The sequence below is a fragment of the Salvelinus fontinalis genome, chromosome 42 (assembly GCF_029448725.1).
Source record: "Salvelinus fontinalis isolate EN_2023a chromosome 42, ASM2944872v1, whole genome shotgun sequence".
Classification (NCBI taxonomy): Eukaryota; Metazoa; Chordata; class Actinopteri; order Salmoniformes; family Salmonidae; genus Salvelinus; species Salvelinus fontinalis.
In genome coordinates this window covers 16,183,333-16,211,141 of record NC_074706.1, presented here as the reverse complement: position 1 = coordinate 16,211,141, position 27,809 = coordinate 16,183,333, and the positions used below count along the sequence as shown (strand labels likewise).

The window sequence follows — 27,809 nt, the reverse complement described above, 5'->3', positions numbered from 1 at the left end:
GGGAGTCATTGTCACAAAGGCGGAAAGGCAGATAGGAGGAAGCGAGATCAGGTGGGAACATTCTAACCAATGAGAGGGCAGATATGTGTGTGAACAACAGACACAACTCCAATATAATTTTTTTTCTCAAAGTTGCCGAGATGCCAAGCGGGTCCACTTATATCAGTGCATTTGTAACAGCCTACAGATTCCCGAAACTTCTATTCGATCAAATAAGCCTCACTTAGCAAATTAGTAACACACATTTTTGTTGACCAAATTCTACACACAAAGAAATCACCACTTGGTCTGCCTCTCGCTTAGTCTCTTCGTCTCTGCCTATAGGTTAGTGATTATCCCTCAACCCCTTCTCAAGGACCACTCCCCAATTTACTGTTAATGAACTACTCCAAACAAGAAGTTCCCGGCCTCACAGGAAAAAGATAGCTATTTTATTGTGTTCTTTTCTATTATATTCCATTCTCTAAAAGGGACAGATGGAACAGTTCAAATCTCTCACCCATTCTATACTTTACACAAAAGACCTAAAAAAGGCAATTCATATGAACATATTAGGACGCTCAATTTCTATCTATTCTCTCTTTTCCCTCTTCTCCAAATAATACAATGCAAACTTAACCACGAGGCTCTGCTATGTTTATAATGGCTTCATCTATTCCTCAACTATTCTTAATGTCTGTCATTCTACAGATTGCGACAGCAGGGGATGTTGAGTCTGATTCTGTCTGGTTCTGAATTCTGTTTGCCAGAGGGGTTTCACACAATGACCGTTCAATCGGTCATTTCAGTCCACTTGGTATAAGTGGCATGGTCTATCAAAGGAGAAGGATAGCTAGCCTTGGGAGAAAATGGAGTTGGAATTGGATGGCTGGTAAGAGGTTGTTACCATAGCCTTTGACCTGCCTCATTTCTAGAACTGTGTAGGAGAGGAGTAGAGATTCGTCTCTCACCAATAGGATCTAACAGTTACTCAATCGCTTTGGCTCATTTTTTTAAACAGTCTTAACATTCTCTAAACTGTTAAGTGCAATTGTCGCAACTGTTTTATGGGACATTACAACTCTATCGCATGTCTGCAAAATGTAGTAACTCACCCAAAACATTGAACTCATGCTTCTAAACCTAGTTATTTTGTCAGTAAATTGGCCAATGCCACCAAAATGAAACGTTTTTTGTCATCGTGTGAGCCGTACTGGTCAAAATGTTGAGATGTTTAATCACCATGGCAGTTAGCGCTGGAAATGCTTGTTATGTACAAATGCTAGTTTTGTTCTACTTTTTTGTTGACACTGATTGCTTACTGTACTATACAAGAAGGTCAGTTTTGTCTAGCTGAATGCTATTGTGTATCACATTGAGGTTTTTAGATACCGATTTCAACAGTAGGTAAAAGTTTACTGGGAAAAGTCGATACTGTACAATACCTGTCACGACTCCGACCGAAGGTGACTCCCCTTCCTGTTCGGGTGGCGCTCGGCGGTCGTCGTCACCGGCCTACTAGCTGCCACTGACTTTTTCCTCCCCCTCCTTATTTGTTTATTGGTTACACCTGTTTTTAATTAGGGTGATTAGTAGGGCTTTATTACCCAGCAGGCCCGCCTGTTGGGTGTGCGGGATTGTTTTGTGTACTGTTTGTACATGCGTGTATGTCACGGTTCGTGGTAGTTGTATTTACGGAACTATTTTGTTCCCCTTGTCTGTTGGGGCATTTGGTTGGAGTGGGGTCGTGTTTCACCTTGGTGGTGATTAAAAGTTACGCTACTCTGAACTCTCTGTCTCCTGCGTCTGACTCTTTCCTCCACTACACCCCGGGCATTACAATACCGTACTACACAGAAAAAGGATATGCCCATCTCTATGTATACAGAACATGTATTTTTGTAGCAATGTGCTACATGTAAACAGAACATTCACATTTGCATGTCCATTTTTACATATTTCTTACTTCTAAAGTCACATATAGTGAACAGAAGAAAAAAAAAATGCAATACTTTTGTAAAAAACTATACATTTTACCTCCTCACACTACGTAACACTACAAGTTCCCATCTTCTTGGTGGACATCCTGTCGCTCTTGTTGGTCTGGCCAGAGATTTTCGTCAACATCACCTCTGATGTTTTCCCTTGCGATGCACCGGTTGGAAAAATCTCCTTGCGTGGCGCTACCATCCCCTGCAATGATCGCCTGTGATGTCCTCACCAGCAGCATTCATGGCATCTAACAGAGACATCTGATCTTGTGCCCGATAGTCATATACTTTCCACCTCCATGCTGAAAAACAACTATTCTATCGGATTCAGGAATGGGGGGGATGGTGGAAGGAACTCCATTGTTATCCTTTCATGCACAGCAAACCATTCCCTAATAATGTTGGTTCAGTGGAAGCTGACATTATTCCACACAATTACATAATTTGGCAAATCTGGTGTAACTAAACCTCTTTGGTGTTCTGTTATTAGGTCTCTGTAAAGTGTATTTAGGAAGACCAGGAGAAGTTGTGTGTTATAGGGCCCAATGTGTGGAATATGTGCGCTCACAACATTCTCAGAAATGGCAGCACACATTGTAATTTTTCCCCCATGTTGGCCTGGTGTGCCAATTGTGGCTCGGTGTGCAATGAGATTGCGGCCACGTCTCCTGCCTTTGGCCTGATTGAACCCAGCCTCGTCCACACAAACAAGAATGCGGGTCAATTCATGTCCTTCCAGCTCCATTATTCTCCATATAGTAATGCAGAAACAAAATATAAAGTTGGTTTTACTACTTTTTTTTACATAGCCTATTCTAGAATCAGACAGTTTAGTAAAGTATAAATGTATAAATAGTATGCGCAAAACACCAGTCTCAACGTCAACAGGGAAGAGGCGACTCCGGGATGCTATCCTTCTAGGCAGAGTTGCAAAGAAAAAGCCATATCTCAGGCTGGCCAAATAAAAATATAAGATTTAGATGGGCAAAAGAACACAGACACTGGACAGAGGAACCCTTCCTAGAAGGCGAGCATCTCGGAGTCGCCTCTTCACTGTTGATGTTGAGACTGGTATTTTGCGGGTACTATTTAATGAAGCCACCAGTTGAGGACATGTGAGGCGTCTGTTTCTCAAACTAGACACTCTAATGTACTTGTCCTCTTTCTCAGTTGTGCACCGGGGCCTCCCAATCATCTTTCTATTCTGGTTAGAGACAGTTTGCGCTTTTCTGTGAAGGGAGTAGTACACAGCGTTGTATGAGATCTTGGCAATTTCTTGCATGGAATAGCCTTTATTTCTCAGAACAAGAATAGACTGACGAATTTCAGAAGAAAGTTCTTTGTTTCTGGCCATTTTGAGCCTGTAATCGAACCCACAAATGCTAATGCTCCAGATACTCAACTAGTCTAAAAAAGGCCAGTTATATTTCTTCTTTAATCAGCACAACAGTTTTCAGGTGTGCTAGCATAATTGCAAAATAGTTTTCTAATGATCAATTTGCATTTTAAAATTATAAACTTGGATTAGCTAACACAATGTGCCATTGGAACACAGGAGTGATGGTAGCTGATAATGGGCCTCCGTACACCTATGTGTACGGAGGCCCATTTAAAATCACCCATTTAAAATCATTCCATTTAAAATCTGCCGCTTCCCGATACAATAGTCATTTACAACATTAACAATGTCTACACTGTATTCCTGATCAATTTGATGTTATTTTAATGAACAAAAGAATGTGCTTTTCTTTCAAAAACAAGGACATTTCTATATGACCCCAATCTTTTGAACAGTAGTGTGTGTATATATATATTATAGTAAATGTTACCATTCCATTTCATTGGTCCCAGAAAACACATTGATCTTTGCAGCTTTACTGCCCCCATGTGGTTTAAAGTAGCATCACTACAGAAGAGTGCACAGTATCAATCCAATATCTCCTTATCTCTCCAAACCAACATTTTGGGGTATTAGACTGACTTGCCTTGCCTTGCCTTGTGATTGGTCAACTAATGCACAATTAGTAGCCTATGTCTTTCTCATCAGAGTGCTGCAGGCTGTGTGTGTGTGAGGCACCGTCTGCAACCGCAGGGCTCTCCAGACGGTGGTGGGGTCAGCCCAACGCATCATCGGAGGCACACTGCCTGTCCTCCGGGACTTCCGACTTCAACTGTATCTATGTAATAGAACTCAAAGGGTTTTCTTTAATGGGAGCTTCCCCAATGTCAAACATGTAAAGTGTGGTGTACCGCAGGGCAGCTCTCTAGGCCCTCTACTCTTTTCTATTTTTAGCAATGACCTGCCACTGGCATTAAACAAAGCATGTTTGTCCATGTATGCTGATGATTCAACCATATGTGCATCAGCAACCCAAGCTAATGAAGTCACTGAAACCCTTAACAAAGAGTTGCAGTCTGTTTTGTAATGGGTGGCCAGTAATAAGCTGGTCCTGAACATCTCTAAAACTAAGAGCATTGTATTTGGTACAAATCATTTCTTAAGTTCTAGACCTCAGCTGAATCTGGTACTGAATGGTGTGGCTGTTGAACAAGTTGAGGAGACTAAATTACTTGACGTTATCTTAGATTGTAAACTGTCACGGTCAAAACATATAGATTCAGTGGTTGTAAAGATGGGGAGAGGTCCAGCCGTAATAAAGAGATGCTCTGCTTTTTTGACACCACACTCCAAAAAGCAAGTTCTGCAGGCTCTAGTTTTGTCAAATCTTGATTAGTGACCAGTCGTGGGATCCTAATAAAATACCAATTACCAAATCTGTTGTGTAATGTAATGAAATGTTTTAATTGTATATAGTGTATATTCCAGACTCTGAAAGGGCTCCTTCTGATATTTCTTTCTTTTTACTTTTTGGATTATGTGTGTATTTCTTTGTATTGCTAGGTGTTATTACTGCACTGTTGGAGCTAGAAACATGAGCATTTCGCTGCACCCGCGATAACATCTGCAAGTCTGTGTATGCAACCAATAAACGTTGATTTGTGTGTGTGTGTTTGTCCAGACCAATTTGATTCACAGAAATCACATGCCGGGCCGTCATGACGCACGTCTACGAAGAAAGCAGAGGGCTTTCCATGGGACAACCAAAGATTCAATGGGGCAACCACACTTCTTCACTTTCCATGGGGCAACCACAGAATAATAATAATAATAATAAGAAGAAATCTCCACCACTCTGGTACATGTGGTGCCACCTCAGCTCCTAATCTCTCCTGTCCTGTTTGAGTCTTATGTGTGATTGACTAACCCAACAAGATTAGTGGGCTAATTACAGCTTTGGAGGAAGAGTGAGAGAGAGGGGTGGAGACAAAATGAAGATGGAAACGGAGGACTAAACAGGTGAGGAGGGAGGGCAATGAGGAAGAAAATAAAGAAACTTAGAGGTACAGCACACCCACTTTAGAATGTTACTAGTTGACACAGGGAAAGTATATGTTTTGGTAGCACTTTATTGTACGGTACAGACATGACGAAGTATTTACTCGAAATGACACTGAAAAGGTAATTGCACAGTAACAACCTATGAATTACAAGCACCACTAGACACCTATCCTGTTGCTAAAGATATGTTGATTGCTGAATTTTCGTTTTGCTCTAGGACCGTTGTTGGGAGTTACCTCCCTAGCCGCAGTCGTCCAAGAAACTGCTCTTTCTCATCCATTCCTTCCCCCCCCCCCCCCCCCCCCACAGACCTTCTCTTTCTCGTCCATCCTTTCCTTTCCCGCACCCCCTACAAACCTTCTTTCTCATCCATTACTTCCTTCCCCCCCCCCCCCCCACAGACCTTCTCTTTCTTATCCATACCTTCCTTTCCACCACCCGCCACAAACCTTGCACCTAACAACTTATGAAAAAGTTATGAATGATGGCTAAGATCACGACCAATGTCTTACCTCTCTCTTTCTCTTTCTCTCAGCACTTTGTACTGCAGTGGTTTAGGACCAGCAGAGGGAGTTCCTACTACATCATAAATGTCGCTAACTGAAATCTGATCTGAAAATTACTTTAACGGGGAAGGAGGCACCAGAAAGAGGGCGAGGGAAAGAAGGGCGGGATAGATCAAAGAAAGTTCAGTCTGTGAAAATTGGCGGTTTGCGCTTGTTTGTATGTGTGTGTGTGTGGTGTGTCTGGTGTATGTGTGTCGGGTCTTTCTTGCCTCTGGCATTGAAAGGTCCTGGTGTAGGTTACAGATTGTGAAATTTGTCTCACACATGTCCGGGCTAGTAAAAATGTTCAAAGTTTGCTGACTGCTCAGCATAACTTGGTCAGACAGGACCAGGGAAACTGCAGTCCCAGCCAGGGAAGGAACTTTCACCTACACCGCAAGGTAAGACTGTTAGCCTTACACTTTTCTGAGTGGCTGGAAAACACATACTGGTATATCAGCTGTTACATTTCCTGCTAGCCTGTTTCTTTGGAATGTTGATTTCCCCTGCTTTCTGGCACAGTGAAGACAAACAAAGCGGGTCTGTTTATATGACAGTGTTAAAGTTCAGGACACGTTATTGTGACGTGGTGAGGCTGGATCCAGGTGCAGAGTAGAGACCAGACGAGGAGTCAGTGGTTAAGGATTAACATAAATACTTTACTGATTAACAGTAGCCGCAGGATCACACTTGAAAGAAAAAACCCCCCACTGAGTCTTGAAAACTCACTCATGAAACAAACGCACAGGTTAACAATTCAAGCCTCTGCAAAGGACAACAGAAAACACACCAGCTAGATTTGGGTATGTCATTTTAGGAGAAAATTGGGAAAAAAGGGTCGGACCCTTAAACTAAATCAGATGTGGTGAAAAGTGCTGAGGCAAATGCCTGCTCACCACGTGTTTGCCGGCGCCCTAGAAATGAGTGATGTGATAGAGAGCTCAAAGATTATTATTTGGATACACTTTGGCTATTACTTTACTATATGTCTCTCTCCCTCTAATCCCCCCCCCTATCTGTCTGTCTGTCTGTCTGTCTGTCTGTCTGTCTGTCTGTCTGTCTGTCTGTCTGTCTGTCTGTCTGTCTCTGTCTGTCAGTCTCAGTCTCAGTCTCAGTCTCAGTCTCAGTCTCAGTCTCAGTCTCTGTCTCTGTCTCTGTCTCTGTCTCTGTCTCTGTCTCTCTCTCTCCAGCAGATGGAACCAGTCTCTCTCCCAGCGCTGTCCCGCGTCGCCCTCTGCGGCGGTACCCATGGCAACGAGATGTCGGGTGTGTACCTGGTGAGGGAGCTGCAGAGGCAGAAGCTGGAGAAGGCAGGGTCAGCGACCTTGACCACGGTCATATCCAACCCGCGTGCCGTCCAAGTGTGCAAAAGATACACCGACACGGACCTCAACCGCTGTTTCACTGACGCCATTCTCAGGTAAACGTTGCCATAAGCACAAATGAAACTGTACATGCAATCAGTGTGATCCATAAAGGGATCGTTCACCTCATGTACAAATGTACAAGTATGGACCTGTCGGAAAATGTACTATTCAGGTGTGAACTGTATGAATCAGAAATGAGATCTTACAACTATTTAAAGAAGCCAATAACTACACAATGCGTTGTAAAGAGACATGGAAGCATACACACTATAGCTTTAATGTAATATATCCCTCCACCGTGGAGTCCGTAAATTAATAGTGTGGTCATGGCAACATTTCCAGATAACTTTGGATATTGTTTTGGAACATTCTGGATCTTGCAGCCTGGCCTGGCATGTACCTGGCCACCAAGGCCACCACCTATCTGAACAGTCTAGTCCAGTTTTTGCATAAACGGGACTATATCGTAATTCATATTCATTCTTGGTACTTAATTGATACTCCAGATTTACTCAACCCTACAGAGCTAAGGGATGGCATCCCAAAGAGTTGGTGGCATTTACTTCCTCATCTCAGTCTCTCACCAGAAAAGATGAGTCGTTTGCATTCTCCCATGCCAAGGCGATGCACCTTTCTTCTCTTTCTCTGTCTCCCTTCTCTCTCACTCTCTCTACGTCCCTCCCCCTCTCTCTCCCCCCCCTAGTTCACCTGTGACGGACGCCACCCCGTACGAGGTGAGGCGAGCCCAGGAGCTGAACACTCTACTGGGGCCCAAGGGCAACGTGGGGGCCATGGATCTGGTGTGTGACCTCCACAACACCACAGCCAACATGGGCCTCAGCCTCATCTCCTACTCTGTCCAAGACTGGGTCATCATGCACATCTATAGACAAATCCAGGTGACCACAGGTTCAGTTCAATTCAATGAAATAAAGGAAAAAATGAAGGACAAGGGAAACTGAACGTCCCCTTGTCCTTAGTACTGCCAGCCCCCAATTTGGGCCATCAAATATGCTCTCTAGGGTCAAAAGTGTATCTTATTCTGTTTTGGTGTGAGAGCATTAGATTAAAATGGATTAAAGATCGATCTGCTTTAAAGGGGACGTGGATGGTTCATCTGACTGTTGCTGTCATTGAGACAACATGCCGATTGGAAGCATTGCTGTCTGGAAGGGGAAGAAAATGATTCTGTCTGTTGCTGTCTCTAACCATGTTTCCGTCCACAATTTTTAAGCGACTAAAGTCACACTGTGTGATAGAAAAACCATGACAGCTGTGATGGAAACAGGAAGTTCCAGTACAACGTATAAATGCCGACAGATCATTGGTTCCTTCAATACGATGGGATCTGATAGGATCACCTTCAAAGTGCAAATATTGATATATTAACCATCATATCTAAGTACAATTGGAGTCACACGGTGATATGGTGTGTGGTCCTCTCACTACGACTCGGAAAACTATGCAGTTTGTTAGGTTACAGATTTGAATAAATGATGATGAACTTCACAGGTTGGTGAAAGTGCACAGTGATGAGCTTGATGCTCCGTTCCAATAAACATAGAGAGTCTTTATCTGGTGACATGATGATCGATGCTTGACTGCCGTTTGACAAATAAAAAAAATATTCTCGCTCTTGTCCATAATAATCTCATATAATGTAGACTAGCCTACAGGTTGTATCTGTATCTGCGAGCTGTTGTGCAGTGCTGTTGGCTAGAGTGCAAGTGCCAAGAACAGAGTAGGTACATTTGCTATTTTACAGATAGTTTTGGCACCAAAAAAATCTGTAGAGTTGAAAATGTGATGGAAACACATTGCGAAAAAGTAAAATTTGTCTGCGCTATGTCATCACACACTCATTTTTATCTGCAACAAGTCTGTTTGGGTGGAAATTGGCATAGTTTATTTATGCGGATTTTAGAATATTCGTATGAAAATCTGTTGCCAATTGGATGGAAATGTAGCTACAGATACAATGCTGGTTGGACTTTAATAATCTGATTGGAGTGTATAATTTCAACATGACTCGATTGCTGTCTTAAAGGGGAAGTGCATGCACCATCTGACCCAGTTTCTATGAGGAGAAGGGCATCATCTGACTGCTATAATCTGGGTTCTACTGGAGTGTAAAGAGTTCATCTGTTGTGTCCTCAGAGGAAGATAACCTCAGCGCCCGTGAGGTTAATCCTGCTGGATCTACCCTTAGCTGATGCCTACTCTCAGGACTCCCTGGGCAAGCATGGCTTCTGTAAGTCTTTGTGCTTGTGCTGTGTGTTCATTGGAAACACACCATGCAATCTTCTTCCTGTCTTAAGAAACCAGAGTATTTTCAGATTTTTTTTTTTCATTTACATGACAAATGTATTCCTTCTGATGGTGTCACTCCACAGCGATAGAGGTGGGACCTCAACCCCATGGTGTGGTCAGAGCCGACATCTTCAACATCATGAAGGAGGCGGTCGACCAGACACTAGATTGGGTCCAGTGCTTCAACTCAGGTACTTGAACTCCCATCAACGGTAAACATTGCTGACCCCTCACATCCCCTACACACAGAATACACAACCCTCGATCATTGCTACTAAGTCTACTGCCTTGGTCAACAACAAGAATAGCATAAACATAATTCATACCTACAAGCATCTAGCTCCCCTGTACCAGGAACAGATACAATGAGATTTTCTTCACACACATGGGCCTACCATTCAACATTATGCTGTTGGTCTTCACTGCATTTATGGTTATTGTATTTTGAGTATTTTTTTCTATCTTGTGTACTGTATGGCCTGTGATCTTTTATATAATGTATATGTACAGTACCAGTCAAAGTTTGGACATACCTACTCATTCAAGGGTTTTTCTTAATTTTGGGGTGGTATACAGAAGATAGCCCTATTTGGTAAAATACAAAGTCCATATTATGGCAAGAACAGCTCAAATAAGAAAAGAGAAAGAACAGTCTTCCACAGGAAAGGAAGACCCAGGGTTACCTCTGCTGCAGAGGATAAGTTCATTAGAGTTAACTGCACCTCAGATTGCAGCCCAAATAAATGCTTCACAGAGTTCAAGTAACAGACACATATCAACATCAACTGTTCAGAGGAGACTGTGTGAATCAGGCCTTCATGGTCGAATAGCTGCAAAGAAATCACTACTAAAGGACACCAATAAGAAGAAGAGAGTTGGTGGGCTAAGAAACATGAGCAATGGACATTAGACTGGTGGAAATCTGTCCTTTGGTCTGTTGAGTCCAAATTTGAGATTGTTGGTTCCAACCACCGTGTATTCGTGAGAAGGAGAGTAGTTGAATGGATGATCTCCACATGTGTGGTTCCCACTGTGAAGCATGGAGGAGGAGGTGTGATGGTGTGGGGGTGCTTTGCTTGTGACACTGATTTATTTAGAATTCAAGGCACACTTAACCAGCATGGCTACCACAGCATTCTGCAGCGATACGCCATCCCATCTGGTTTAGTGGGACTATTATTGTTTTTTCAACAGGACAATGACCCAACACACCTCCAGTCTGTGTAATGGCTATTTGACCAAGAAGGAGAGTGTTGGAGTGCTGCATCAGATAACCTGTCCTCCACAATCACCTGACCTCAACCCAATTGAGATGCTTTGGGATGAGTTGGACCGCAGAGTGAATAAAAAGCAGCCAACAAGTGCTCAGCATATGTGGGAACTCCTTTAAGACTGTTGGAAAAGCATTCCTCATGAAGCTGGTTGAGAGAATGCCAAGAGCATGCAAAGCTGTCATCAAGGCAAAGGGTTGCTACTTTGAAGAAACCAAAATATAAAATATATATTTTGATTTGTTTAAGACTTTTTTGGGTTACTACATGATTCCATATCAAGACAAGTTCCCCTTCAAGAGAAATTACATTTTAGATTCTATTCTAGTCATTAACCAATTACAAACCTTCTCTCATCTTATCTCAACCAGGATGTGCCTTTGAAGGTGGCGAGGTGGACGATGTGTACACCTTTGTGAAGAGTGTATACTACCCAAGAGACCCAGAGACCAATCAAATCGCTGCTGCCATACATCCCCAACTACAGGTTCAGGGACATTCTTCACTTGTATATAATTTAATCTAGCTGCAGTCGGTTAAAGTCCTGTACATGAACCCTTTAATGCATAGCTGCGGGAAGTAAGGGTGCCTGGGGTGGTCACCCTCTGACCAACAACCAACAAAAAATATATATTACTCCTGTCTGGACAGGCAAATTTAAATTATTCAAAATATTAAATCAGAGAGCATAATTTAGCTACAGAGGATAAATAGCTTCTAAAAAAATAGTTGTGAATTAAGTTTTATCACAAGCACTTACAGTTGGGACCTATGCAATTTGGGCAGCATGCGAGCCAAGTATAAAACAACTTTTTGAGTTGTGGCCATACTGTAGATTAAATCCATAGAAGGATTTTGGAACCTCTAACCATGGCACTTTGACTGTTAAACTCATAGGTACACTAACAATGACTGCCAGTCCTGACATGAATGGGGACTGTCATCTTTGGACTATATTTCTATGGTTGGTTACAGCTGCCAGTTTGCCTTTCACAAATTTCAAAATACAATTTGGAGAAAAACATAGGTCTACCGTTCGAAAAGAAAATGCCAACTGTTGAAAAATTCCTAACAACTTTTGAGTGATTCTGAGTGAACAGCACTGTTTTTCAAAGTAGCTTATTTTGAGATATTGTCACGAGCTCATCGGCCATCACCAGTGAGTAGCCTCTGCTTCATCTTCATCTTTGGGCGAATCAGTGTCACTGGGAAGTTTATTTTGTAGCCTACTGTAGCCTATACTATATACTGTATACAGTATACTACATATCAGGGTTTCCGATTATCAGAATTTGGCGCCGGACGAGCTATTGGGAAGATTTTTTATTTATCGGACATTTGAGAAATTTACCGGTCATTCATATGCATTGGGTGCTTAACGCATTAGATCGTCCACCCACGCAGCCAGCACCATCAATAAACGATGGATGTTGGCCAAATGAGCCACATTACATGTCCTTAAAAACAGCCTATAACAAATTACAAAAACACTATTCCTTGTGTTTCCATGTTTAGGAAAATGCAAAACTTTATAGCATGTTGTTTTATTGGTTTTTACTTTCCTAAAACAATAATTGTCCGCCTCACGGTTCAGCGTTCAGAGATTTGTGCACTAAATGCATCGGAGCATTGCATGGGCTTAGGTGTCCACTGTATGATTATAATAAAAAAAAAATCCATACAAAGGAAGAGAAGCTTAGGCCAAGAGAGAGAGAGAGAGAGAGAGAGCGAGAGAGAGAGAGAAAGAGATGCATGCCGACGGCATGCTACGACACCAACTTGCATTTCTTTGTCCTTGTCAGATAGGCTTCTGCGTCTGCTATTCAGATATGGACATACAGGAGGCTAATTCATCATTTTTCTATTCAAATCTTTTTTTTGTTGATTATTGGAGTAACTCTGGTAAGCCTTAAACTTTCTTGCTCACCTCAAGTTCAATTGTCAGAGTCAGTTGGAGCGCTGTAGTACAGTGCCTTCAGTATAATAGGCTAATAGCCACACCGTTTCCACATTTTATTAGGGTAAAATCAAATGTAGGTCAAGACATTGTTTATAGGGAAAATATGAGCAGAATATTGTATCAAGGCAGACACAACATTGTTGGAACTTAATTTGGCCAAAGAAAATGGCTCAAAAGAATGAAACAGAACACTTGCAAACTAGTTTAAACCTTCACAGAAGTTTTGAACAGTCTATATTGCAGAAATGACCACGAAAGGCTAGTGCCTACCGTACTCAACAGGCTTGAGATATATTTTTTACGAAAGGCTTACTTATAACATATCTTTAACTAAATACTGAGCACATAATTAAAAAGACAGATCAAACTTAATTTAGCCAACATAAATGTCTCAAAAGAATGAAACAAAACACATTTATCATATTTTAAAGAACTGGTTTAGATGACTCAATAAGCATACAATAATAACAATGATATACAATAATGATAAAATCAATTCTTATATATATATATTTTTAATACAGTTCCAAAATTGAATACTACCTGAATAGCTCGTTGCACAGTAGCCTGAATCTGCTAATGTATTCTATCATGAAAATTATTTAGAATTGCATTAAATGCATTTATAAAAGGCAATTTTTTTCAGACCCTGCTAAAAAATAGCCCCATGTGTGGACATCCTGAAACTTTCTGCTCAACTGTATGCTGGTACACAATTGAGATTATAGGTACATGAAATGCTTTATTATAAAGGGGATTCCCCCCATTCCAGCAACCCCAACTCAAAATATCTTCCCGCAGCTAAGCTTCATTGGTACATAGGCCTGTAGGGAATTACTGAAATGTAACCCTATGAACTTAGGACACTAGCATACACCCAAGGTAGGCGACGGGGTACAACGTTCTTTGGGTATTTAACTGATTCCCCCTTCAGGAGACTGAAAAGATTTGGCATGGGTCCTCAGATCCTCAAAAGGTTTTACAGCTGCACCATCGACAGCATCCTGATGGGTTGCATCACTGCCTGTTATGGCAACTGCTTGGGCTCCGACCGCAAGGCACTACAGAGGGTACTGCGTACGGCCCAGTACATCACCGGTGCCAAGCTTCCTGCCATCCAGGACCTCTATACAACGCGGTGTCAGAGAAAGGCCCTAAAAATGATCAAAGACTCCAGTCACCCTAGTCATAGCCTGTTCTCTCTGTTACCACACGGCAAGCTGTACCGGAGCGCCAAGTCTAGGTCCAAGAGGCTTCTAAACAGCTTCTACCCCAAGCCAAGACTCCTGAACAGCTAATCAAATGGCTACCCAGACTATTTGTACCCACACAGCTGCTACTCTGTTATTATCTATGCATTGCCACTTTAATAACCCTACCTGCATGTACATAATTACCTCAATTACCTCGACACCGGTGCCCCTGCACATTGACTCTGTACCGGTACCCCCTGTATATAGCCTCGCTATTGTTATTTACTGCTGCGCCTTAATTTTTCATGTACTTTTTTTTGTGGTATTTTCTTAAAACTGCATTGTGCTGGTTGAGGGCTTGTAAGTAAGCGTTTGACTGTTGTATTTGGCGCATGTGACAAATAACATTTGATTTGATTCTGGTCTATAGATGCCCAAACTATCAACTGCAACAGCTTGTTAGGGTTAGAGTAACGGAACAGTTAGCATTTGGTTAGTGAAAATCAGCATAGACCTAGTCATTATCTAAATGCAAAGCATGCTGATGTGAATCTTTCTCTCCAGGACCGTGACTTCTGCCTCCTCCATCCGGGAGATCCCATGTTCCTGATGTTTTCTGGGGAGATACTTAAGTACGAAGGGGAAGAAGTCCTCCATCCTTTCTTTGTGAACGAGTGTGCGTACTATGAGAAGAGTATTGCCTTCCACCTGGCGCGAAAGATGACAGTCACTATACCCCCCTTGCAAGTGAAGAGAGATTGATGAAGGGAAAGGGGGAGGAACAAAGAGTTTAAAGAGTGAGAGAATTAAAGAGAAAACACACACAGAACCTTAAGAAGCACTAACTAGTCTAACCTCATTTTCAAGTGATTTTTAATTCCATTGTTTTTTTATCATCACCAAATAACCTCAGGAATACTGTATGTGAAATTATGCACAGCTCAATGCAATAATCTAGTATGTCAATTAAACATGTCAATTTTTTGTTGTCTTCATAGTGATGTAATGTTGCATTTCACTGCTCCGTTTAACCTGGTGTTTCCTAGGTACAGACGACACCTTTGAGATAGTTTAATGCAGGAAAAGGTTACAACGGTATGAATGCAGAATGACGTCATGCAGAAATGAGCTCGAGTTTGCCATGAAGTTGGATGACTGATAGGTGGTTGTGGAATGGATCTTGGCAGGCATCGTCAGAGGTGGTGTCGCAGCATCGAGAGGAGCCCTGGATGATTCAAGGAGCTTAATGGTTTGCAGTGGTTGAAAGGTCATTATGGTTTCGGAAGGTTGATGGGAAGTGATGGTTCGGGAGCTATGATTGGTCGTCGAGGTATCGTCAGATGAAGACTGAGTGTTTGGGGTGGGAGTCCTGGAGGCATCTTCTTCTTGGTGCAGAGTAAATGTATCCTGGGGAAAAAACTAAAAAAAGCAGAGAGGGGAGGAGACGGGGGTGGTGAAGGGATGCGAAATGCTACAGAAAATCACGAATATATACAGCACAGCCATTGATTGGCGGATGAAGTAAATTGTTTGATTGTCAAAAGGGAAAGAGATGTAAATTGTTTCAGGTGTGGTCTTCCCTCCTGAACTTTAGACGTTACACACAACACCATTTAATTATCTAAAACACACATACAATATTAACACTCAGACAGGAGGTCAGCAGAGCTGAACTTTATTCTTATGGAAACAGGTACGCTTTAGGTATAGTCACATAAAAACACTTACAAAAGCCACAAGTTGTCTCGACACATTTAGACACCCTTCATAAAACGGTGTCCCAGTAAACAATATCTGTCGAGTGCTCATTTACCAAGTGTACTTGGAGTTAGTGCCCGTTGTCTTGTCATTGGTAGTTTCAAGTAGGCTTCAGAAAAGCTAAGTATTGCAACTGCATTTACTTCAACATAACCAAAACAATATCATGGACATCAAGAGGAAGATCAAAACACAGGTTAGCTATAGCGGTGTCAAAACAACCCGGGATAACATGTCTTTACATTCAAATAAATGTCAATAAATATGGATGACAATGGCAAAGTGGTTACATTCCAAATCGACATATGACACAAAATTCAACTGAACATTCTCATCAGCTGAAATAAAAAAGGGAAATGTAGGCAAACGGGGTCAAAAGTCACTACAACGCTCTGTAGATAACATAATACAAAACTTCAAAAAGCAACAACAAAAAACGAACCGTTTAGGAAAACCTAGAAAAAAAAGGCTTGCAAAAAGCGTTCATTCATAAATGGTAGAGATGGCAACAAAGGCAAAATATGACTCCAATCGTTAACTTGAAGAAAAAAAAGCATCGCTAAAGATTCACCAACAAAACAGTTTAAGAAAAACAAACGTACCTCACCTTCTCACAATCAACCACAGGTGTTGTTAAACATTATACACATACAGTACGTGCTGCTGGGGACAAATTCATCTGAAAATCAAATCAAACACTTGCCTCTACGACAGTGAGACGCTCTTAGGATATGTTTGTACAGGCGAAGTCTCGTTTGAGGTTACGTTGGCTAGTGTGAGCTGTCGAACAGTTGTGCTTAAGGTGGAGAGATTCTTTGCGCCACCCTGTGGGGTGTAGTTAAGGTGTCGAAGGTTTAGTCACCCTAAAATCTGCCAATCAGGTGTAGTAATGGGGAAGATTGTCATGACGACACTGTAAAGGCGTAGTTGTTACAGAGTGAATCATTGGGCCACCCTGTGCTCTTCATGTCTCGTCCTGGCGAGGCCACGGAGTGCAGACTTTTGTCCCAGCCCAGCACCTAAATCACTCGAGTTGTGTTCAGTAGGGCACAACGTTGTGGAGCCTTCAGATACTCTAACATGACGAGTAAGAAATGTCAGCTCTAATTATCACATTTCTATTTGCAATGTTTCAGTACGTTGCACCCCTCTGAACGTGACCCAGATTCTACTTACCAACAGGACGTTTAACAGCTTCGGTGCTGGGCTAATACAGACGCGAACACACAGGCCGTTCAAGAGCAGAGGAGTATCCTAGGAAGCAAGCTAAAACTACTCAAACCATTTTTCCAAAATGAACTAACCGTCTTTATTTTATTACTTCTCATGAATGCTGACTTTGGTGTGCACAAGCACTTTCTACCCACTCCTATCAATATTTATTTAAGTTATACAAAAGTGTTACATTGAGTGAAGTTTAAAATGCTTTCTGTCATTACTAAATGTGTAAATACATTTTTTTTTTTACACAAACAAACCATTTGATTCAATTAAAATATTTTTAATTTTTTTTAATATCGAATCATTCGTCTTCCTCAAATGAAAGGGATGACGACGCAATCTTTGATCGAGAGGTATCGGATTTCATTGGTCCTCAACTCACGGCTCTGTCATTTTATTCAGGGTAAGTGGAGTTAGCTGCGAGTTAGCCCGGCCCGGAGTTCTGATGGGTTTGTTGCCATAGAAATGTACTTGGCTAAAAGGTGAGTCACTTTCGTATGACTGGTGCCCCGAATTGAACTCCGAGTTGACCAAAGTCACCTGGCTAATTACTCAAACCTGCTTCGTAGGATACCCCTCAGGAGTAGACTGCCATTTAGGATTAGTTTAGGGTCACATTCAGTAAAACATGCAGGTCGTAAAATGTTTAGAAACTTGGCCATTTCATAGAAACAATCTCACCTTCTACAAATTGGAGTCTGCATGTTACTGGCAACACTCTACAACTTCACATCTTCCATTTCAAAACGTTACGCTCTTACTGAATGCAACCCTGATGTATAAAAGAAACCCAGTCTCTTTAAGCCACCCGGTAGGCCGTCATGCGGGTGTAGTTCTGGCGGTGGCTCCGGGCGGCCCACAGGAAGAGGGCGGCCGCCATCATCTGCAGCGGCGAGGAGATGAGGGCCAGGTACAGGGACCAGCCCAGGGAGCCGTCCACACTGTCGGGAGGCACAGAGACCCTGTGGAGCAGGTCCATGCCAGCCAGGAAGCAGCACACTGTGCCTAGGGAACACAGACCTGGATGGGAAAGACAACAATGAATGTAACTTTATGCAATTGTACATTTTACTTCATTGAAAACCCTTCTGCTTTGGCAAAATGTTCATGTGTATTTCATGCCAATAAAGCACAATTGAATTTCATTAAGAGAGAAATCGAGATGTGGTAGGCGGCATGAATCACGAATGCCTTAGCTTTCATTCATACCTTTACATGTCGTTGGGTGTAAAGTTTGTGTGTGTGTTCGTGTGTGGTGGGAGGGTTAAGGGAGTTGAGAGGCACTGTGATTATCCACGTAGTTCTCAAACCTGCCAGCAGGTGGAGCACTCCAACGGCCAGGGTGGGGGTGATGCTGCGGCAGAGGCAGGCGCAAACGCCGACGAGTCCGCTGAGGAACACAAAGGCTAGGGACACCAGAGGCAACAGGAACTGGCACCTCCACAGGTCTGCTCAGACACAGAGAGAAACCAACTTAGAAATGTCAGAAAAGTGCAGTACAAATAAAGTTATTTTTATAGTTTCGTAGACGGATAAACACTATCTGAAGTTAGAGCTTTATAATGCCAAACCAATATTTATTATGAACACGTGGCTATGTGTGTCTCTGTGTGTGTTTGCCTGAGAGAGAAAGGGAAAGAGATGAGGTCCCATGACTGTCAGTAACAATAAGAAACAACAGTGCAAATCACCTCATTTCTATGAAACACAAGCTTAGTTTGAACCAAGGTTATTATAGTAAATGAAAACAAACTAATCAGGATTCCCCCCCCCCCCCCCGTAACCTGAAGTAAAATCATTAACAAACCTGTTTGAAAAAAACCACAAATGTTTAGTTTTAGTTTTTCTCTCTCGGGCCACACAGATTGGGTTTGAGTGGTAAGGTTCAAGCAGCCGGCTGTAGACGAAAGTCGAGGAATGACGTCGGCGGAGGTGCAACTGCAGAACAGGGGATCCAAATCAAAGTGATATTTGAGACCTCTCTAATTAATTGTAAACGTTACGCCTATGTTTTCTGTTTGTGAGTGTGATATGGGGGTTTAGAAAAGTTTATTTCAACATTTATAAAGTAAAAAAAAATGCATAAACAATAGTGGCTATGTTGACACTGCCATCATGTTGATCTGAGCCTTGCAGTTTGAAAACCACTAATGTCACAGATGCACCTACCCAGACTTCTCTCAAAGACTTCCGTCAACAGTCGGCTTTGTTAGCCTCACTACTCGCATCCAATGAGAGGAGCGTGACGCAAGACTTTGCTCTAACACAGAGTGGCTGTGCATGTGCGCTTCACGCTTCTACAACGTGGTAGCCACAGGGCTAAACAGCTGAGAAGTTGAGCCTGGCGCTTTAACGCTGCTGGTTGTTGAGGAAATCTACCCAGCACTACTGTTTACTTTGTACATCATCTCACGTAACCTATGACCTGACCCATCACCTGATGGATTACTGCCCCACAGTGGCAAGACGTGACATCTCAAAATAAACAAACTATACAACACATAAATGTATCCTAGCCTCCCACGCATTGGCTAATTTCTGTCCCTAAAACTAAAACGGATTCTAAATAATATAAAAATGAAAAACACATGTTTTCATAAAACAAACTAAATAAAAACTAGTGAACCTTGTTTGAACTACAGTATGTCTATACAGTGCCTTCAGAAAAGATTCAGACCCCTTGACTTTTTCCACATTGTTAGGTTACATCCTTATTAAAATTTTGGCTAACAAACATTTAAAAAAAATCACATTTACATAAGTATTCAGACCCTTTACTCGGTACTTTGTTGAAGCACCTTTGGCATCAATTACAGGCTCGAGTCTTCTTTGGTATGATGCTACAAGTTTAGTTTCTCCAATTCTTCTCCTCTGCAGATCCTCTCATGCTCTGCCATATTGGATGGGGAGCGTTGCTGCAGGTCTCTCCAGAGATGTTTGATCAGGCTCAAGTCCAGGCTCTGGCTGGGCCACTCAAGGACATTTGGAGACTTGTCCCGAAGCCACTCCTGTGTTGTCTTGGCTGTGTGCCTAGAGTCGCTGTCCTGTTGGAAGGTGAACCGTCGCCCCCAGTCTGAGGTCCTGAGTGCTCTGGAGCAGGTTTTCATCACTGTACATTGCTCCGTTCATCTTTCCCTCGATCCTGACAAGCCTCCCAGTCCCTGCCACTGAAAAACACCCCCACAGCATGATGCTGCCACCAATAGGCTTCACCGTAGGGATGGTGCCAGGTTTCCCCCAGACGTGACGCTTGGCATTCAGGCCAAAGAGTTCAATCTTGGTTTCATCACAGCAGAGAATCTTGTTTTTCATGGTCTGAGAGTCTTCAGGTGCATTTTGGCAAACTCCAAGTGGGCCGTCATGTGCCTTTTACTGAAGAGTGGCTTCCGTCTGGCCACTCCACCATAAAGGTCTGATTGGTGGAGTGCTGCAGAGATGGTTGTTCTTCTGGAAGGTTCTACCATCTCCACAGAAGAACTCTGTCAGAGTGACCATCGGGTTCTTGGTCTCCTCCCTGACCAAGGCCCTTGTCACCCGATTACTCAGTTTGGCCGGGCGGCCAGCTCTAGGAAGAGTCTTGGTGGTTCCAAACTTCTTCCATTTAAGAAAGGCCACAGTGTTCTTGGGGATCTTCAATGCTGCAGATATATTTTTGGTACCCATGCCCAGATCTGTGTCTCGACACAATCCTGTCTCGGAGCTCTATGGATAATTCCTTCGACCTCATGGCTTGGTTTTTGCTCTGACATGCACTGTCAGCTGTGGGACCTTATCAAATCAAATTTTATTGGTCACATACACGTTCACCCTGCTACCATCCAGAAGGCGAGGTCAGTACAGGTGCATCAAAGCTGGGACTGAGACTGAAAAAATAGCCATCAGACTGTTAAACAGCCATCACTAACACAGAGAGGCTGCTGCCTACATACAGACTTGAAATCATTGGCAACTTTAATAAATAGATCACTAGTTACTTTAATATTGTTTACATATCTTGCATTTACTCTTCCCATATGTATATACTGTATTTCTATACCATCTATTGCATCTTGCCTATGCCACTCAGTCATCGCTCATCCATATATTTATATGTATATATTATTTTCCCATCCCTTTTCTTATTTTTGTGTGTATTAGGTAGTTGTGGAATTGATAGATTACTTGTTAGATATTACTGCACTGTCGTAACTAGAAGTACAGGCATTTCGCTACACTCGCAATAAACAGGCAGTGGCTCGGGTTGTTGTCCTTGATGATCTTTTTGGCCTTCCTGTGATAACGGGTGCTGTTGTGCAGGCCGCACCACCCTCTGGAGAGCCCTGCGGTTGTGGGCGGTGCAGATGCCGTACCAGGCGGTGATACATAGGGTTGCACATTTTGGGGAATATTCAGAGGTGGAAACTTTCCGTGGGAATTAACGGGAATATATGGGAATTAACGGAAATATATGAAAATTCATATTAATACCATTTAAATGTAGATGTTTTTTGCATTGGATATATTTACCATATCATATGGAGACAGAAACATAAATATTTTACCTTATCATAAATAGACCTAATTGCAAATGATTAAATACTTCCAATAAAAAAAATAAGAATAATTTTGTTACGAATTTAACTTTAATTAAATGAGTTGACTCTTCACATGGGATGATTTCAATGAACAACAAAAGAGAATATTGAATGATCCCATCGCATCTCCCAAAAAGTTTTCAGCATACATCTGTAAAAGGATAGTCTACAAACTAAAGCTTTGGTTGTCTTCCTCTCAGGCTTCCATGTCTTCTCCCTGGTCCTCCTCAATGTACACCTCTTGAACATCAGACTCATCTTCACTGTCACTTTCCAACCTGGTTGAGGATGGCTCATTGTCAGGCTCAAAAAGCCCCAAATTTGCCCAGATGGCCACCAATTTTTCAACCCTTGTATTGGTTAGCCTGTTGCGTGCTTTGGTGTGTGTGTTCCCAAACAAGGACCAGTTACGCTCTGAGGTGGCTGATGTTGGTGGGATTTGGAGGATGATGGAGGCAACAGGGGAAAGAGCCTCAGATCCACAAAGTCCCTTCCACCAGGTGGCTAATGAGATATGTTGGCACGACTGCCATATTACATCTCCATGCCAAAGCCCTTACTTGGAAGTGTACTTCACCAGACTGCCAAGAACCTCGCCCTCATTCTGATCAAGGTGGTGAGACACGGTAGTGATGACACCATAGGCCTTGTTGATCTCTGCACCAGACAGGATGTTCTTACCAGCATACCTGAGGTCCAACATGTACGTTGCGGCATGTTTGGGCTTCAGGCAGAAGTCTTCACGCTTTTTGATGCATTTCAGAACTGCAGTTTCCTCTGAGTCTGAACAACAGACAGGATGGCATTGTCTCCCTCAATCCGTGCAATGGCTACAGCTATAGGTTTCAGGAGTTTCAGGCTGCTTTACCACTCTCTCCAAAAATACATAATTCAGGAGTATCCTCTTGATGCGGCTGTCCATATCAGTAGACTGTGACATGGCCATTTCATGGAGAGAATCCTTCCCCTACAGGAGACTGTCAAACATGACACCACCACCCCAACGGGTGTTGCTGGACAGCTCAATGTGGTGCTCTTATTCTTCTCACTTTGCTTGGTGAGGTAGATTGCTGCTATATGACCCTTCACATACCTAACCATTTCCTTGGCTCTCTTGTAGAGTGTATCCATTGTTTTCAGTGCCATGATGTCCTTGAGGAGCAGATTCAATGCATGAGCAGCACAGCCAATGGGTGTGATGTGAGGGTAGGACTCCTCCACTTAAGACCAAGCAGTCTTCATGTTCGCAGCATTGTCTGTCACTAGTGCAAATACCTTCTGTGGTCCAAGGTCGTTGATGACTGCCTTCAGCTCATCTGAAATGTAGAGACCGGTGTGTATGTTGTCCCTTGTGTCTGTGCTCTTGTAGAATACTGGTTGAGGGGTGGAGATGATGTAGTTAATTATTCCTTGCCCACAAACATTCGGCCACCCATCAGAGATGATTGCAATAGTCTGCTTTCTCTATGATTTGCTTGACCTTCACTTGAACTCTGCATCCAGCAGTGTGAGTAGATAAAGCATGTCTGGTTGGAGGGGTGTATACTTGGCGAAGAACATTCAGAAATCTCTTCCAATACACATTTCCAGTGAGCATAAGAAGTGAACCAGTTGCATACACAGCTCGAGCAAGACATTCATCAGCATTTCTCTGACTACGTTCCTCCATTGAGTCAAAAAAACGTCTGATTCCAGGAGGACCATGAGCTGTTGCTATCGATAAGGTGTCTGATTCATAATTTTCACCTCGAATAGAAGTGGAGGGACTTTTGTCAGAGGTTGCTTGTTGTGAGCGCTGAGGGAACTTTATGCACTTGGCCAGATGATTCTGCATCTTTGTTGCATTCTTCACATATGATTTGGCACAGTATTTGCAAATGTACACAGCTTTTCCTTCTACATTAGCTGCAGTGAAATGTCTCCACACATCAGATAGTGCCTGTGGCATTTTCCTGTAAAAATTTGGAAAAAAGGAGTAAAAAAACCAAACAAATACAATTCCATGTACAGATAAATAGTTAAGCAGTTAGATTAAACAACTCCTTTGTAAGATAAATGTTTTAAAATGAAACATATATGGAAACAGGTGAAATAACACTCCTCAGTTAGTTTTAGCTTGCTTGAGCCTGCTAACTAGCAGAAATTGTTAACAAGTTAGAAATAATTTAAACACACTTTGCTGTAGGCTACTATTTACTAGTTAACAAAAAATAATGTATGTCATATAAAACAAATTCACCCCACACAGTATTGTAATCAAAACTTACCAGAGAGCATGTAGTCCTTGGCTCAGACAGTGTAGTAGTGTGGGCTCAATAGCATCTCATTAGTGAGGAAGATCTTGAGAATCAGCTGTGCATGTGATGGAAGAATGCACTGTGCATGCAGAGGGTTGCAATTCCATTGAATTGGGGATAGTTTAACTTCTTATGGCTGGGGGCAGTATTGAGTAGCTTGGATGAATAAGGTGCCCAGAGTAAACTGCCTGCTACTCAGGCCCAGTTGCTAATATATGCATATTATTAGTAGATTTGGACAGAAAACACTCTGAGGTTTTTAAAACTGTTTGAATGATGTCTGTGAGTATAACAGAACTCATATGGCAGGCAAAAACCTGAGAAAGAATCCAACCAGGAAGTGGGAAATCTGACGTTTGTAGTTTTTCAACTCATCACTTATCGAATATACAGTGGGATATTGGTCATATTGCACTTCCTAAGGCTTCCACTAGATGTCAACAGTCTTTAGAACCTTGTTTGATGCTTCTACTGTGAAGGAGGGGGGAATGAGGGCTCTTTGAGTCATGGGTCTGGCAGAGTGCCATGAGCTGACCACGCGCGTTCACGTGAGAGTTAGACCTGCGTTCCATCGCATTTCTACAGACAAAGGAATTCTCCGGTTGGAACATTATTGAAGATTTATGTTAAAAACATCCTAAAGATTGATTCTATACTTCGTTTGACATGTTTCTACGAACTGTAATATGACTTTGTCTGAAATTTCTCATGGACTTGCCCGCGCGTCGTGAGTTTGGATTGCGTACTGAACGCGCAAACAAAAAGGAGGTGTTTGCACATAAATGATGGACTTTATGGAACAAATCAAACATTTATTGTGGAACTGGGATTCCTGGGAGTGCATTCTGATGAAGATCATCAAAGGTAAGGGAATATTTATAATGCTATTCTGACATCTGTTGACTCCACAACATGGCGGATATCTTTATGTCTTGTTTGGGCTCTGAGCGCTGTACTCAGATTAAAGCATGGTGTGCTTTTTCCATAAAGTGTTTTGAAATCTGACACAGCGGTTGCATTAAGGAGAGGTTTATCTAAAGTTCCATGTGTAATACTTGTATCTTTTATCAATGTTTATTATGAGTATTTCTGTAAATTTGATGTGGCTCTCTGCAAAACATTACTGAACATAACGCGCCAATGTAAACTAAGAGTTTTGGATATAAATATGAACTTTATCGAACAAAACATACATGTATTGTGTAACATGAAGTCCTATGAGTGTCATCTGATGAAGATCATCAAAGGTTAGTGATTCATTTTATCTCTATTTCTGCTTTTTGTGACTCCTCTCTTTGGCTGGAAAAATGGCTGTTTTTCAGTGACTAGGTACTGACCTAACATAATCAGATGGTGTGCTTTCATCATAAAGGCTTTTTGAAATCGGAGAATGTGGTGGGATTGACAACAAGTTTATCTTTAAAATGGCGTAAAATACTTGTATGTCTGAGGAATTTTAATTATGAGATTTCTGTTGTTTTGAATTTGGCGCCCTGCACTTTCACTGGCTGTTGTCATATCGATCCCGTTAACGGGATCCCAGCCATAATCAATATATGCCACAAGACCTAGAATTGCCTTATGTGTATCCCACAAAAAAAGGTTCACTGTTAAGCTAACTTTTTTTATGAATTTAAGCAAAATTCATCAAATTCCTGGGCTTAACTTCCCATGGAAAGTTTCCGGAAATTTATCGGAAAGTTTCCGACCCTTTGCAACCCTAGTGATACAGCCCAACAGGATGCTCTCAATTGTGCATCTGTAAACGTTTGAGGTATTTAGGTGACAAGCCAAATTTAGGTGACAAGCTGTTGCGCCATCTTCACCACAATGTCTGTATTGGGTGGGCCATTTCAGGATGTCTGTGATGTGTATGCCGAAGAACTTAAAACTTTCCACCTTCTCCACTACTTTTTTATTTATTTAAATACATTTTAGAATAAGGCTGTAACGTAACAACATTTGGAAAAAGTCAAGAGGTCTGAATACTTTCCAAAGGCACTGTATGTATGTGTGTGTGTGGCTGCAAGGCAAGACTCACATGTCCGAAGCAGGTCCTCCCCAGTGTTGTGATTCCCTGGTTCTTTGTACTTGGGTAAAAACTGCTGAGGCAGGGTGAAGCTCACACACTGTGTCACCATCTTAGGATCTGAGAGAACAAGAGACAGACAGACAGAGCGTTAGGCCGGGATTCAATCTGATGTGGGTTGTCGACATTGCAGCTTTTAAAGGCGGTGTTCACATGTTTCGCATTCACGGTTAAACACTGCAGATGTCCGCTCGATCAGAAATTGCCTTTAAAAGCTGCATTGTCGACAACCTGCGATCATATTGAACCCCAAACTCATTGGCAGTAAGCACCAAATATTTATACTAAGAGCAAACCGAGTGTTGCTCCTGTGTGGGTATCAGAAAAAAGGAGGCTTTGCTTTATTATACAATATTAGCATGGTGTATAAGACTGATGGGCACAGTGATGTATAGCTGGTGTATTCAGCACACCCTTTCTGTACCAACACCTGCAATGAATGCTGTAATATATATATACTATATTTACATATATTCATCATAATATACAGTAATATAATATTTGTAATTTAGCAGACGCTTTAAACCAATGCAACTTAGTCATGTGTTTGGTGACCCGCTCTAGTGTGTGTAGGTTCTTACCAGGCTCTTTGAACCAGTGTGACTGGCCTGGCGCCTGCACACACCGCCACCACAGCCCCAGTGTGCCGTTGAGGCGGAACAGAGTGTCGCTGTAAGCCTTTTCATCAAACTCCCCGTTGATGAAGTCCTCGCGCAGCTCCGACGCGTTGCTGGCCTCATGGTTGCCGGGCGGACTTCGGTACTGGTACCAGTGCTGTGTTCCCACGGCAACGGAGAGATAGACTGTGGCCAGCAGACTCAGAACAGAGCCAATGACCAGGGCTGTAGCGTAGCGGTTATCCACCATGGTTTGCAATTCAAGAGTGTCTGTTTGTGGGTAAAAATGATTTTACTCTTACTGCATTTGTTAGTGTGTCGACTCGTACCCTCCTATGAAGGGAAGTTGAAAAGTAGGGGGATAAGGGCACTCACTATAAGAGGTCAGCTAGTCAGTGAGCACTTAACAGCCTTGCAGTAATGTCCTTAACGCTGACAGTGCAGTTCCTGAGCATGATGGTTGTTTCTGTGCTTCCCAGCCTGTCCTCTGTGCCTTCCTTGTAGTCCAGGTCCTCACAACCCCACCATCACCAAGCAGGCCAGCTTCACTGCTTTGAAGGAGAACAAACCTGAAGAGAATGTATTGCAAACTGTCATTCAACTAAATTTTAATTCAGATCTTAGACTGGCACATTTTGGCTCTGATAGCAAGATCCTGTAACGTTTGTTAAAAAGCAGCAAAGCACAGACGAAAGGGGGTTAGCTAGCTGTCAGTATCTTGTTAAGGCGAATGAAAATAAGCATATGGTAATAATTATGAAGTAATGACATGCATCTAACTAGCTCACTAAACAGAAAGCTATGTCCCTGCTATGAGAAAATAATCAAAGTGGCAAGAATTACACATATTGCCTTTCATCTACCGACTGTCATCAAACGCTAACGTTAATAACGCTAGCTAGCTAACTGGTGCAAAACCGCCACGACAGAGTGGCATGTTTCTTGAAAAAATATATATTTGTTGTGAATGAACAAAGCCATCATGCATTTAAATCGATCAATGTAATGGCCCTCAGATTAATTTAAACGATACTAACGTTTATAGCAAATACTATGAACATGTAGCTATTCAACTCACTTGATAGCGTTCCCTTTCCCATATGATTTAGGGTTTTGACTAGTTACCACAGCCACAATGTCAAAATTGGCTATGGTAAAAATTCATGAAAACACATTTTTTATTTTTGTCTTAATTTAAGGTTAGGCATACTGTTGGCAGTGTGGTTAGGTTTAAAAT

General features: G+C 42.2%; 2 protein-coding genes across 7 annotated transcripts; one reads left to right on the top strand and one right to left on the bottom strand.

Moving 5' to 3' along the window:
- The first annotated feature begins 6,021 nt into the window (after window positions 1-6,021).
- LOC129840922 (N-acyl-aromatic-L-amino acid amidohydrolase (carboxylate-forming) B-like) lies at window positions 6,022-15,000 on the top strand. Its single transcript, XM_055908961.1, has 7 exons — window positions 6,022-6,316; window positions 7,025-7,335; window positions 7,986-8,181; window positions 9,440-9,533; window positions 9,676-9,783; window positions 11,235-11,350; window positions 14,581-15,000. Exons 2-7 carry the CDS (start codon window positions 7,109-7,111, stop codon window positions 14,776-14,778), a joined length of 939 nt encoding a protein of 312 aa, XP_055764936.1. The 5' UTR covers window positions 6,022-6,316; window positions 7,025-7,108; the 3' UTR covers window positions 14,779-15,000.
- Window positions 14,873-27,796, bottom strand: LOC129840923 (claudin domain-containing protein 1-like). Of its 6 annotated transcripts, none has more exons than XR_008757260.1 (6): window positions 27,651-27,794; window positions 26,537-27,141; window positions 25,908-26,015; window positions 18,306-18,443; window positions 16,382-18,015; window positions 14,873-15,435 (listed from the first exon to the last, which is right to left on the bottom strand). XR_008757260.1 is itself a non-coding variant. In XM_055908965.1 (6 exons), exons 3-6 carry the CDS (start codon window positions 26,820-26,822, stop codon window positions 17,795-17,797), a joined length of 753 nt encoding a protein of 250 aa, XP_055764940.1. In that variant the 5' UTR covers window positions 26,823-26,842; window positions 26,948-27,141; window positions 27,651-27,796; the 3' UTR covers window positions 15,676-17,794. The 6 variants fall into 6 exon arrangements, 4 of the variants coding, with proteins under 4 accessions (XP_055764940.1, XP_055764937.1, XP_055764938.1 ...); XR_008757259.1 differs by having other exon boundaries at window positions 14,873-15,423; XM_055908965.1 differs by lacking the exon at window positions 14,873-15,435 and having other exon boundaries at window positions 15,676-18,015; window positions 26,537-26,842; window positions 26,948-27,141; window positions 27,651-27,796.
- Between the last annotated feature and the right edge of the window lie 13 nt (window positions 27,797-27,809).